The sequence below is a fragment of the Phalacrocorax carbo genome, chromosome 25 (assembly GCF_963921805.1).
Source record: "Phalacrocorax carbo chromosome 25, bPhaCar2.1, whole genome shotgun sequence".
NCBI classification, from domain to species: Eukaryota; Metazoa; Chordata; class Aves; order Suliformes; family Phalacrocoracidae; genus Phalacrocorax; species Phalacrocorax carbo.
Genome location: NC_087537.1, coordinates 5,437,719 through 5,449,480, shown reverse-complemented (window position 1 = coordinate 5,449,480; position 11,762 = coordinate 5,437,719). Strand labels below are relative to the sequence as shown.

General features: G+C 61.6%; 2 protein-coding genes across 4 annotated transcripts; one reads left to right on the top strand and one right to left on the bottom strand.

Moving 5' to 3' along the window:
* Window positions 1-124: 124 nt before the first annotated feature.
* On the bottom strand, window positions 125-6,949 carry FTSJ3 (FtsJ RNA 2'-O-methyltransferase 3). Of its 3 annotated transcripts, none has more exons than XM_064473220.1 (22): window positions 6,838-6,949; window positions 6,486-6,612; window positions 6,291-6,396; window positions 6,048-6,094; window positions 5,788-5,867; window positions 5,539-5,638; window positions 5,185-5,379; window positions 4,990-5,105; window positions 4,340-4,444; window positions 4,067-4,167; window positions 3,912-3,992; window positions 3,664-3,822; window positions 3,186-3,321; window positions 2,874-3,079; window positions 2,643-2,754; window positions 2,473-2,551; window positions 2,055-2,202; window positions 1,873-1,949; window positions 1,593-1,695; window positions 1,286-1,469; window positions 1,090-1,184; window positions 125-821 (listed from the first exon to the last, which is right to left on the bottom strand). In XM_064473220.1, the coding sequence occupies exons 2-22, from the start codon at window positions 6,550-6,552 to the stop codon at window positions 632-634; spliced, it is 2,487 nt and encodes an 828-aa protein (XP_064329290.1). In that variant the 5' UTR covers window positions 6,553-6,612; window positions 6,838-6,949; the 3' UTR covers window positions 125-631. The 3 variants fall into 3 exon arrangements, with proteins under 3 accessions (XP_064329290.1, XP_064329289.1, XP_064329288.1); XM_064473219.1 differs by having other exon boundaries at window positions 2,458-2,551; window positions 6,840-6,926; XM_064473218.1 differs by having other exon boundaries at window positions 2,458-2,551; window positions 6,753-6,896.
* Window positions 6,950-7,193: 244 nt separating this feature from the next.
* On the top strand, window positions 7,194-11,711 carry PSMC5 (proteasome 26S subunit, ATPase 5). The gene is made up of 12 exons (XM_064473224.1): window positions 7,194-7,346; window positions 7,796-7,867; window positions 8,281-8,350; window positions 8,502-8,599; window positions 8,991-9,047; window positions 9,162-9,392; window positions 9,585-9,711; window positions 9,885-10,075; window positions 10,174-10,272; window positions 10,404-10,514; window positions 10,589-10,675; window positions 11,610-11,711. Exons 1-12 carry the CDS (start codon window positions 7,308-7,310, stop codon window positions 11,661-11,663), a joined length of 1,236 nt encoding a protein of 411 aa, XP_064329294.1. The 5' UTR covers window positions 7,194-7,307; the 3' UTR covers window positions 11,664-11,711.
* Window positions 11,712-11,762: the final 51 nt, after the last annotated feature.

Here is an 11,762-nt window from a genome sequence, read left to right as displayed (position 1 = left end):
CCCAAGGTGTTAGCAGAGGTGTGCAGACCCCATCCTACACTCCTCTCTCTACCAATGAGCGCATGAAGGGGCATGGCAGCTCGCAGCGCAGGCGCCTCACCTCATCAAGACGCAGGACACATCCTGGGGCTTTGTCAGACCAGGTTTTAATTCTGCTGCAACTGAGGAGCCGCTCCATGCAGACCACCGACACCCACCCGCCTCAGAGCTCAACACCCACCGCCCTGCGACCCCAGTGACAAATATGGCCCAGGAGCCATCCACCCGAGCCATGACCTCTCAGGACAGCGAGGGCTGGCGTGGGTGCTCGTGCCATCTCTGCAGGGCAAGAGCCTCCCAGCAGAGCCAGCAAACGGTGAGAGACCTGGAGATGCGGCCACCCACAGTGAGCACGGGAAGGGGGTCGGTGCTACAGCGCTGAGGCCAAATAACCCCTCCCTGCCTCACTGGAGGACAGGAGGCAATGTCACGTCAAGGCACGGACTAATAGCAACAGGGGGCTAAGTCACAGCCCTGTCCCCACGATGGGGGAGGGTGGCGGGGTGAGTCCGGCTGCTCCCAAGGCTGTGGTGGGACAGGAGCCAGTCATGCCCAAGCCGAGTCCCTTGTGGAGGATGGAGCCAGTCCCACATCACTTATGGCGTTTCTTCTTCTGTTCTTTGCGTTTCTGAGCCCTTACATCCTTCTTCAGGCGGCTGTCGACGACCTTGAACTGGCCCTTGACGCCGGGAGGACGGCGCACCCGGGGTCCTACGCCTTTCTTAGCTACCAAGTAGGTGACCTGCCGCTTCTCCTTGGCCAGCCCAGCCTTCTTGTAGATCCTGCGGGAGAACGGCAAAAGGTGAAACCGAGACCTCAGCACCCCAGCAATTTGGCTTTGGGATGTAGCCAAAGACCAATATGGGGTCCCACCACTCCGCTAGGCCTTTGTGCCCCATGACAGGGCTCCCGTGCTCGCTCTCCCACCCCTCAGCCTGCAGCCGGATCCAGCCCAGCCCTTTCCAGCCCTGCTGGGTTAAGTGCAGTAGCTGTTCCCGCAATCAAGCCTAGCACAACACGCAGGATCTGGACCCCAGCTTCACCACTCACCGCCGCAGCTGGGCCACCTTCTCCCTCTCTGAGATATCCACCGTGCTCACCACGGCCTCTGCTTTCTTCTTCATCTGCTCCATCTTCTTCAGCATCTGTGGGGACAGCGAGGGTGAGGGACAAGGGGGATTGGAGGAGGGACAGAGCACCCAGGAGGGGGGACGGAGCACCCATCCAGGACCACAGCCCCACTCACCCGCCGCTTCTTGCGGGCCTTGGCCTCTGCCACCTTCTTGATGGGGCGAGCATTGATTTCACGCCAGCGCTGCCGATAGGCCTCGACCGTCTGCCGGTCCACAGGTATCTGCTTGCGCCGGTGCTGCTTCTCCTCCTCTGTGAACCACTCCGGCAGCTCTCCCTCGTCCTCGTTGAAGGAATACCTGGGGAGCAGCTTGGGTGAGTTGTGAGCAGGACACGGGGTTCTCACACCAATATATCCATGGCCTGTCTCCTGTTGGGAGACCGAATGCTGCTCCCCCTCCAGCACCCACAGCAGCAAGTACCTGTTGAAGGAGTCATCAATCAGGTCCCGCCTGGCCTTTTTGGAGGTGGCGATGACAGAGCCGAGTGCCAGGCCCTCTGCGTCCAGGATGCGGGCTCTTTTCACTGCAGCATATGAACAGATTAAAGCTTGGCCTATCTGCAAGCAGCCTGAGACCCAGGGAGCAGCCAGCAGCCCTGCCAGCCCAGAAAACCATGGTCTGACCCTGCCTCCCATCCCTAAGGAGGCACTCACATGGTATCACCGGGTGCACAGGGGTCCAAAGAGCACCCCCCACTCACCTGGGTTCTCAATGGGCACCACCTCAAAGCCACACGGCTCAACACGGCCCTGCTTCTTCCCCACCCGTGTCAGCGGCCTGCGGAGAGGTGAGTGGTTACAGCTGGCATCCTCACCTCCCTGCTCTCCGGGACGGTGGAGCTGGGCGGAAAACATCCAGACCTCCTCCCTTCTCAGCCCTCACCTCTCCTCGTCGCTGCTGCTGCCATCATCACTGCTCTGCTCGTCCTGCGCTTTACCAGCGTCGGGCCCTGTGTCTGCGGCAGGCGGGGGCTCAGCTGGAGCTTCCTCCTGGGGAACCTTCTTCTTCTGCCCTTTCCTTGTGGCTTTGTCTGGGGAACAGGAGCCACTGGGTGAGAAAGGGTTGAGGCAGACCTCACTGCAGATTATTCCTCTAGAGAGCCAGCTCGTTAATGCTACACTAATGCTAGCTCATTAACTGTGTAATGATCCAGACTGGAATCAACCTCTGGAGATCTCCGGTCCTGCTCAGAGCAGCATCCACATCATAGTTTGATCCAGTGCCCCAGAACGGGCCGTGTGGCCTCCCTCTGTGCGCCCTGCCAGCGACGTAGCCCCCCACTAACCTCTCTGAGACTCACGCTGTCTCTCAGCCAACACCTGCGACTGCCCCAGCTCCAGGTCCTCATCCGCATCGTCCTCAATGCCGGCAAAGGCGTCCTGGGGACGGGGAGCAGCAGGTCAGGGGAGGCAGGGCAGACCCAGGGAGCTGCTGAGGCTGACCTGTCATTTCTGGCCCATTAGGACTCACCTTCCCGAACCACAGGCTGGTTTGCCGTTCCTCCAGCTCCGACTTCTCCTCCAGGGGCACCAACAGGGGATTCTCCTCTTCCTCCTCTTCTTCCTTTTGCTTAAACTTCACTCTGTAACAGACAGCAGCAGGATCGGCGCTCTCCAGCCAGGATGGGGTGCATCCACTGCCAGACTCCAGAGCTGCTCCATAGGAAGCCCCTGCCCCAGGGGGGCCTCTCCTGACTCTCACCTCTTTGCACCCTGCTCTCGCCTTTCCCGCTCCAGCCGGCGCTGACGGGCCTCTATCTCAAGCAGCTCCTCCGGGTCTAGATCGCTGGCCAGGGACACATCGTCCCCTTCCTCGTTATCTGAGATATAAATGTCATCGTCCCCAGGTCCTGTCTCCAGCAGGGCATCTGCCGATGCCATGTCCCCCCGGGTCATCTCGTTCAGCAGCTGCAACGCAAGTGAGACGAGTCGCAAACTACAGTCCGTCAGCCACGTGCCCGCCTGTCCCGGCCCTGATGGCTTCGGGAGCCTGGCCTCCCCCTGCCCCACACACCGGGGTCCTGTGGAGAGTCCGGAGGGAGAACATGCTGGTGTCACCGTCATCGGCAATGGAGACGCCAGGGAGGTCCATCTTCAGCTCCACTCGCTCGCGCTGCTTCCGCTGTTCCTTCAGGATCTTTTTCTTCTTTCTGGAGGACACAAAGGAATGAGGCTACATTGCCCCCCTCGCCACACACACGCATCCGCTGCCGCATTGGTGCCAGATCTCCCCCGGGAGGGGACCCAGCAGCACCATCATGTCTCTGTGAGGGGTCCCCAGGCCTGGGGCAAAGGGGGCCCATGCCAGCTGGGAACAGCTGCTTCACCTGCCTGGAGGAGCAGACAACCCTGAGGACCCCAGACCCACAAACCCCATGCACTGTCAACTGAGCGCCAGGCTCTGACACAGCCGCCCTCTGTCCCCAGGGCTAGAGCCCCCCTGTGCCCTGCTGGCCCAGTACTCCCCCATCACTCATCTGAGCTCTTTTTACCTTTTTAGCTCTGCCAGCTCCTTAGCCTTCATCTCTGCCAATGCCAGCTCTACCTCCTCCTCTTCCTCTTTTACCACCTCATCAGCTGCGGCTCTTGGCAATGTCTTCTTTTCCCTCTTCTCCTCCTCATTGCCTTCCTCCTCTTCACCGGAGCTCAGGCTGCCAAAAGGAAGGAGCTCAGAGCATCTGTCCTGGTGGCAGGCCCATCCCATTGCACTGGTGCTCTGGGGCAGCCCTGTTGCTCCTACTTGATATCCAATTCCTTTGCTTGCTCTTTCAGCTTTTTGGCCAAAAAACGCCGCAACTTCGTCCTCCAGTTCAGCAGGGCTCTGCGTGGGGAGGCAGACTGTTAGAGACGCCCACCAAGCCCAGCATAATGCCCTGTCCCAGACCCCCCCAGTACCTGAGCTCTTTGCGTCCCAGCACGCGGATGTCCTTGCAGCACTGACGCAGCTCCTCCGTGGTGGAACTGTGATTCTCCAGCTCACCGTCCCCCAGCGTGATCTGCACAAAGCAGAGGGAAAGGGCTGTTACGCCTGAGCCCCAGCTCCAGCCCTGCCTCCCCGCCGCAAGAACAGGAACGGGGCTGCTGCTGGGGCACCTGGCTCCTTCTTTTCATTGCTCTGTGCTCCTCGGGACGCCTCAGGGGCCACCACCCTTCGCTTCAGGCACTCACCTCATTGGCCTTAGAGAGGAAGTCCACAGGGTTGGGAGCCTTGAGGAAGTCCATCAGGGTGAAGCGGTGGTAGAGGGTCGTGTCACCATCTGCGTAGCCTTCTGCCTACAGGAAGAAGGAGCTGTATGAGCCGTAGCAGGTCACACACAAGCAAATACAACCACCCCTAAAGGACGAACAATGTCATGTAACTCATGTCTTGCTGCAGTGTCCACCTAAACGTGCCCACACGACGTAGGGACAAGGGCAAATTACCAGCCCCAACCTGCCAGCTCCACAGCATCATCTCCCAGCACACACCTCAGACTCAGAGAGGTGATGGAGGTTTGTGTCAGCTCTGTGTCCAGATGAGGCCACCTGACATGGCCTTTACTGCTCTGTGTCCTAAAGACACTGCACAGAAACACAAAACCAGCAGCCAACCGCTGTAGGGAGAGTTTTACCGATCCATCCCCAGCCTCACAACTTGCTCACCACTTGCCCATCAGTATACCACCTTCTAACCTTCCCAAAACTGTCTCTTCCACCACTTTGCATCTCCAGACCTTTCACTTCCCTGAGCAACTTTGCTTATTACAATCTCTTTGGCCCTAACTCCCAGCCCCTTTAGCGTGTGTTTGGCCTTGCTGCCCAGCAAAGCAAGCTCATACCTTTGGTTTCTTTTTGTTAACCAGCTCACTAACAGACTTAGCCTGAACCTCCACCTCCTTGAAGGCGTATTTTGGATCAAAGAACTTGCTGTCGATTTTGTCTGGAGCTTGATAACCTGCGATGGAGGAATCAGAGATATCAGCAGGTTATTCCCAGTTCCATCCCAGCAGCTGCAGGTGCCCCCAACCACTCACCCTGGCACACCACAAAGATCTCAGCAGACTCGTTGCGGGAAGCTTGGGGCTTGGTGGCCTGGACCTTGTGGAAGAACTGCTGGAAGATCCAGAGAAGTGGCTGGTAGTCCCGGGAACGAAAAACCTTAGTGATGAACCAGCCGCCTTTGCAGAGGAATTCGCAGGCCAGTTTCAGAGCCATGAGGGTCAGGTTGGCTGGAGGAAGAAAGAAGAGCAGTCAGCAGTTGTCACCATCCTCACCGCCCAGCTCCCTGTCCCACCGCGCACACCGCTGCCACCCTGCCCTGCCAGGGTATGAGATGAGCCTGCCCTCGTAGGCCCGCAGACCACACGCCAGCCCCGGGTGGGCCCTACCTTGGGAGTAGGCATCGTGCACCCAGCTGGCTCCCACGTTGGGTGCTCCATCGTTCAGCACCACGTCCACCTTCCACGTCTGCAGCTCCTTGCGCAGGGCCTGAGGGATGGGGACATGCGCTTTGTCCCACTAACCCCTCTGCAAGAGCCAACACACAGCATCCCATCTGTGTCAGCTCAGCAAAGCCCCCTGCCACGGTTCCACCAGACCCGCACACAATGCTTGGGGCAGGGGAGGCAGGTTCGTACCTGGCGGCACTTCTCAGTGGTGATGTCCTCCTGCAGCGTCACTACGTTGGGAATGGGCTTGATGGGGACCAAGTCCACTCCTGGTGTAAAGAAGAGATGTGAGCAATGCAACCTCTCAAAACAAGGCTCCAGCCCATCCCACATGGCTTCCCCACCTGCCCTCTCCTCCTGCCAGGACTCCCAAATCCAGGATTCCCTTCCTTTGCCCCAGGCAATGGGCAAGTCCAGATCCCCCAGCTCACCCCACACCCATCACTCACCAATGATCAAGCTGGAAACTGGCATGAATTTGGAAGCCACCTGCAGCCTGGAACAACAGAAAGGATCAAAGCTACAGCAGAATCCCAGGAGAGCCCCCAGCTCAGCTGTTTGGGATCAGCTGTGGCATCGAGGACTGTGACTGGGATGAGCCACCACAACCGAAAACACAAAAGCCACTTCACAGCGAGGTCCCAGGGCAGCTGGCGGCACCGGGCTGCCACTGGGGCCCTGACGCCACTCACCACCCGCCGGGGGCCGCACACAGGTCCAGCAGCGCCCGCGCCTTCTGCAGGAACTGGAACTTCCTATTGAGCTGGAGAAGCTTGAAGGAGGAGCGGGAGCGAAATCCTGCGGGCGGGAGAGCCGCGGGTTACGGATCACCGGGGTTACGGGGGCCGCGGCGCCCCGGCCCCGCAGCGAGCGGGGAGGCCCCTCACCCGTCTCCTTCGCCAGGTGGTAGAACTTGTCCCTCCGGCTCTTTCCCAACTTGCTTTTCTTGCCCATGGCGGCGCGCGGCGGGGCCCTCGGCGGGGTCGGGACCTGCTGTCAGCCGCCGGCACCGGCCTGCGGGACGCAGAGGGGGTGAGCTGGGGGCGAGGGACGGCCCGGTGGTCCCCCGCGGCCTTCCCCGGCGAACCCCGGCATCCCCTCGGCGCTCTCCCGCTGCTCCCGGAACCGCGGCCCGCCGAAGCCTCCCGGCCTACCCCGGCTCAGCGTCTTGCACGGCCCCGGGGCCCCCACTCCCCCCGCCCGGGCCGCAGCCGCCACCGCCGCCCTCAGCGCACACACACGATCGCGATCCCGATCCCGATCCCGATCCCGGTCCCAGTCCCGATCCCCCCGCGGCCGCGTGCCGGCACCGTCTTCCCAGCGTGATTCGCGCAGGACAATAAACTTCCGCTTCCGTTCGCTCATCGTCGCCATCTTGAGAGTGGCGCATCCCTGTCCGCCGTGTTCAGACGGGCTGCCGCGGGAGAAGGAAGGAGAAATGATAACGGGTCCCCTAGGAGGAGCTTCGGTGTCCTGTCCTTGGGCCTCTGGCACCTGGTGGTGCGGAGAAATCACCTTCGACCCTACCGAGATGGCGGCAATGCCCTGACGTGAGGGAGCCACTGCTGCGCATGCGCTCTGCGCCGCTCGGGGGTGTGCAGCGCCCAGGGAGAGGAAGTGACGCAACTACGCCCGGCGCGTGGGGGGCGGGCCGCGGAAGGAGGGTGGCGGCCATCTTTAGTGCCGGCAGGAGCGAGGCTGGTGGCCCGATGCCGGCGGAGAAGATGGCGGTGGACGGGCCCGAGCAGGTGCGGCGGGCCGGGGCGAGCGGGGCCGGACAAAGCCGGAGCGGGGGGTGCTCGGGTCCCGCCATGCTGCCGTGGGGCTCTGTTGGGACCGCGTCTGGTCGGGGCCCGATGGGCGCCGTGACTCGGCGGGTCCCGCTTCGGCGCCCCCGAGGGGGCGGGGGGCCCGGGGCAGGCCTTGGGGTGCGGGGTCAGGCTCGGGGCAGGGGGAGGGGGTGTGCCGATGGGGACGGTGAGGCTCGGGGGAGCTCTGGGGCTGTTCTTGGCCACCGGCCGGGGGCGAGAGAAGGCGGGTGGCAGGGAAAGCGGGGACCCAGGACCCGACCCGAGGAGGGGGGAAACGGAGACCTGAGGGTCAGCGCGGAGATGGAGCGGGAGTAGAGGTGGTTTCCGAGGCTCTGCGTGGAATGGGAGGCCCTCCGGGCTATGGCCAGTGCTGCTCTCTCTCGCAGATGGAGATGGATGATGGGAAAGGCGGCACAGGGCTGCGACAGTACTACCTGTCCAAGATCGAGGAGCTGCAGGTGAGCCAGCCCTGGCTGCACAGGAGGTGCTCAGCCAGCCCGCCCCAGAGCGGCGTTGCTGTGGTCTCAGCCCCGAGATCACCTGCAGCCTTTTCTGTGCTGTGGGTGTCCTGTTTTGGGGTGTGAGGAGGGAGCAGTGCCCCAGGGGCGGTATCTACAAGCAGGACCCAACCTCTGAGCGGTGTAGTTACGAGATGGCGTCCTAGTCCTGAGAGCTGACCGCACCGCTGTGTGTGTGCGAGGCACTGCCCAGCCCTTGGCAGTGGGGTTTGGCTGGCCACATCCTGCTGGGGAGGGCTGGACCCCTCCAGGTGCCTGTCCCAATGCAGAGGCCGTTGTGCTGCTGCCCATGCTTGGTTGATGTGAGTGCTGCCTGGGACACGGAGGACTCAGCAAAGCTTTTCTCCTAACAGCTCATTGTGAATGAGAAGAGCCAGAATCTGCGGCGCCTGCAAGCGCAGAGAAATGAGTTGAACGCTAAAGGTACAGCTCAGCTCCTCTTATCTTCCTCGCCCGCGGCTCTTTGGTCCTACCTGTAGGGCTGCTGGCCACTATGGCGAGTGCAGCCCCTCTGTTGTGGGTAGGGGGTCTGGGTGTGGGTGCTAGTGGTTGGTGCTGATGCCTCCCTCTGCAGTGCGTCTGCTGCGGGAGGAGCTGCAGCTGCTGCAGGAGCAGGGCTCCTACGTGGGAGAAGTGGTGAGAGCCATGGACAAGAAGAAAGTGCTTGTCAAGGTATGAGGCTGAGCAGTCCCAAGGGCAACTGGGGCTGGGGCAGAGTCAGAGTGGGCGGGCTGGGGTCCGACAGACCCTCCCTTTGGCCCAAAGGGGTTGGAGCAAGTGTGCGCCTGAGTTCTGAGGGGATGTAACAACTAAAAGATGTGAAATAAGAGTTCTTTTTCCAGAAGAGCGTGTTGTGGTGCCTGTCCTGGGCCCAAACCTTCCCCAGACTGGTGGGAGGCAGCTGGCTTAGGCCTTCCTGGGGGCAGGAGGGTTTGCAGGGTGTTTGGCAGTGGCTGAGCTCTCTGGCTCCTTCACCCTGCTCTAAGCAGCCAGTGCAGGTATCGGGCACGTGAAAGGACCTCTTAGAGAAATAACTCTCACGGTGGCAACTGCTACCTTTCAGGTGCACCCGGAGGGGAAGTTCGTGGTGGATGTGGACAAGAACATCGACATTAATGACGTGAGTGTCCTGGGGCTGTGGGGGGGGGCACAACTGCTCCCTCCAGGCAGCCTGGGGCTGCCTGCCCCCTTCCTTGCTGCATACATGCTGAGCTCCCCTCTGCTCTTGCTGCAGGTGACCCCAAACTGCCGCGTGGCCCTGCGCAACGACAGCTACACGCTGCACAAGATCCTGCCCAACAAAGTGGACCCTCTTGTGTCCCTGATGATGGTGGAGAAGGTTCCGGATTCCACTTACGAGATGATTGGGGGCTTGGACAAGCAGATAAAGGAGATCAAGGAAGTGATTGAGCTGCCGGTCAAGCACCCGGAGCTTTTTGAGGCGCTGGGGATCGCCCAGCCCAAGGCAAGTGCTGCTGCTGTGGGCCTGGGGTGGAGCTCAGCGTTTGGGGGTGCTGCGGTGCCACTGTGATGTTGCCTGTGTCACCCCTGGGGCATCCCGTGTCACCTGTCAGGGTCTGGCTGCCTGTGCGGCTGTGGACAGGGGTGCTGAGCCCGGCCCGGCCGCGGTGCTGAGGTCTCCGCATGGCCGTTGCAGGGTGTGCTGCTCTACGGACCCCCTGGTACAGGCAAGACCTTGCTGGCCAGGGCTGTGGCCCACCACACCGATTGCACCTTCATCCGCGTCTCGGGCTCTGAGCTGGTGCAGAAGTTTATCGGTGAAGGTAAAAGGGTCTGAGGGGGGGCAGCTGCGTACGTTGGAGCCCCAGTGAGGGCTCTCGTGGTGCTGGGTGGCCTCGGGACAGGCCCCTCGCATGGTGCCCAGGGCAGACGGAGGCGCTGTGGCCGTGCTGAGCTGTGCACGGGGCCAGGACTCAGCCCTCTCTGCTCCCCACAGGCGCCCGCATGGTGCGGGAGCTGTTTGTGATGGCCCGGGAACACGCTCCCTCCATCATCTTCATGGACGAGATCGACTCCATCGGCTCCTCCCGCCTGGAGGGGGGCTCTGGTGGGGACAGCGAGGTGCAGCGCACGATGCTGGAGCTCCTTAACCAGCTCGATGGCTTTGAGGCCACCAAGAACATCAAGGTAGGAAGGTGCCACCCCTGCCAGGGGATGGGGCAGTGTCCCGCTGGCCCTGTGGTGGCAGTGGGGTGCCCAGGGTGGTGACAATTCTCCCCGTGCAGGTGATCATGGCCACGAACCGCATCGACATCCTGGACTCGGCTCTGCTGCGCCCTGGCCGCATCGACAGGAAGATCGAGTTCCCCCCTCCCAACGAGGAGGTAGGTGGGGGGCCCTGGTGCTCCCTTGCTCCCCTGCTCTCCTTGTCCCTGGGAGGAGCGGGTCGTCCCCAGACATCTCCGGGAGTGATTCCTGTGGCTCCAACCCTCGCTTTGCTGCTGTTCTCCTCCAGGCCCGCCTGGACATCCTCAAGATCCACTCCCGGAAAATGAACCTGACGCGAGGCATCAACCTGCGGAAGATCGCGGAGCTGATGCCGGGGGCGTCGGGCGCAGAAGTGAAGGTGAGCCGGGGGCACCGCGGTGGTACCGGGGCTGGCAGAGGGGGAGCGGTGGGTGACATCTCTGTCCCTCGCAGGGGGTGTGCACAGAAGCTGGCATGTACGCGCTGAGGGAGAGGCGGGTGCACGTCACGCAAGAGGACTTTGAAATGGCTGTTGCCAAGGTAAGTACCATGGGGGAAGTGAAGCTGGGGCTGCTGGCGAGTTCCTCCCATAACAGAGCGCTGTTGGTGGGGCACAAACTGTCCTGGGCAGCATCTGCTGGGAGCTGTGAAGCTTGGTGGGGGTTGTCACAGACTTGCAGGATGATGGGGGCTGGCAGGGCCCTCGAGAGCTCACCCCGTCCCACCCCTGCTGGAGCAGGCACCCCCAGAGCAGGGGCACAGGGCCGTGTCCAGGCGGGGGGTGAATGTCCCCAGGGAAGGGACCCCACAGCCTCTCTGGGCAGCCTGTGCCCCTGCTCTGGCACCCGCACAGGGAAGGGGTTTGTCCTCATGTTCAGGGGGAACTTCCCGTGTTCCAGCTTGTGCCCGTGGCCCCTTGGCCTGGCGTTGGGCACCGCTGAAAAGAGCCCGGCCCCATCCCCCTGACACCCGCCCTTCAGATATTTATAAGCATGGATGAGATCCCCCCTCAGCCTTCTCTTCTCCAGGCTGAACAGACCCAGGTCTCTCAGCCTTTCCTCATAAGGGAGACGCTCCAGTCCCTGAGCATCTTGGTAGCTCTCTGCTGGCCTCTCTCCAGTAGTTCCCTGGCTTTATTGAACTGGGCGGCTGGGAACTGGACCCAGACCTGCAGATGTGGCCTCACTAGGGTGGAGTAGAGAAGGAGGACAACCTCCCTTGACCTGCTGGCTACACTCCTTTGAATGCAGCCCAGGATACTGTTGGCCTTCTTGGCTGTGTGTGACATGGAAGAGGCCAGGGAGGTCATGGACACCTCTCCCAGGGCTGTGAGATGGAGGCCACAGTGCCTTCCCTGTGCAGGGCTGAAGCTTGGTCATGGGGGGTGGTTTTTGGGGGATTATTAGCACCCAGATGGGGGGAGTAGGAGGGGATCTGCCTGTCTGGAACCAACTGTCTCCTCCTCCCTGCCCAGGTGATGCAGAAGGACAGCGAGAAGAACATGTCCATCAAGAAGCTGTGGAAGTAACGGTGAGGCTGGGGCTGCGCTGCCTCTAATAAAGTGCTGCTATGGCCACACCTGTGCGCTGACTTGGGGAAGGGGGGCTGCAGGACGCCAGCACACACA

Coding starts and splice junctions, on each gene's coding strand:
- FTSJ3 (XM_064473219.1), bottom strand. CDS start 6,552: ATGGGCAAGAAAAGCAAGTTGGGAAAGAGCCGGAGGGACAAGTTCTAC. Junction 3,823..3,911: donor GCAAAGGAATTGGATATCAA/GTAGGAGCAACA, acceptor TCCTTTTGGCAG/CCTGAGCTCCGGTGAAGAGG. Junction 1,185..1,285: donor AGGCCCGCAAGAAGCGGCGG/GTGAGTGGGGCT, acceptor CTGTCCCCACAG/ATGCTGAAGAAGATGGAGCA.
- PSMC5 (XM_064473224.1), top strand. CDS start 7,308: ATGCCGGCGGAGAAGATGGCGGTGGACGGGCCCGAGCAG. Junction 9,048..9,161: donor AGAACATCGACATTAATGAC/GTGAGTGTCCTG, acceptor CTCTTGCTGCAG/GTGACCCCAAACTGCCGCGT. Junction 9,712..9,884: donor GCAGAAGTTTATCGGTGAAG/GTAAAAGGGTCT, acceptor TGCTCCCCACAG/GCGCCCGCATGGTGCGGGAG.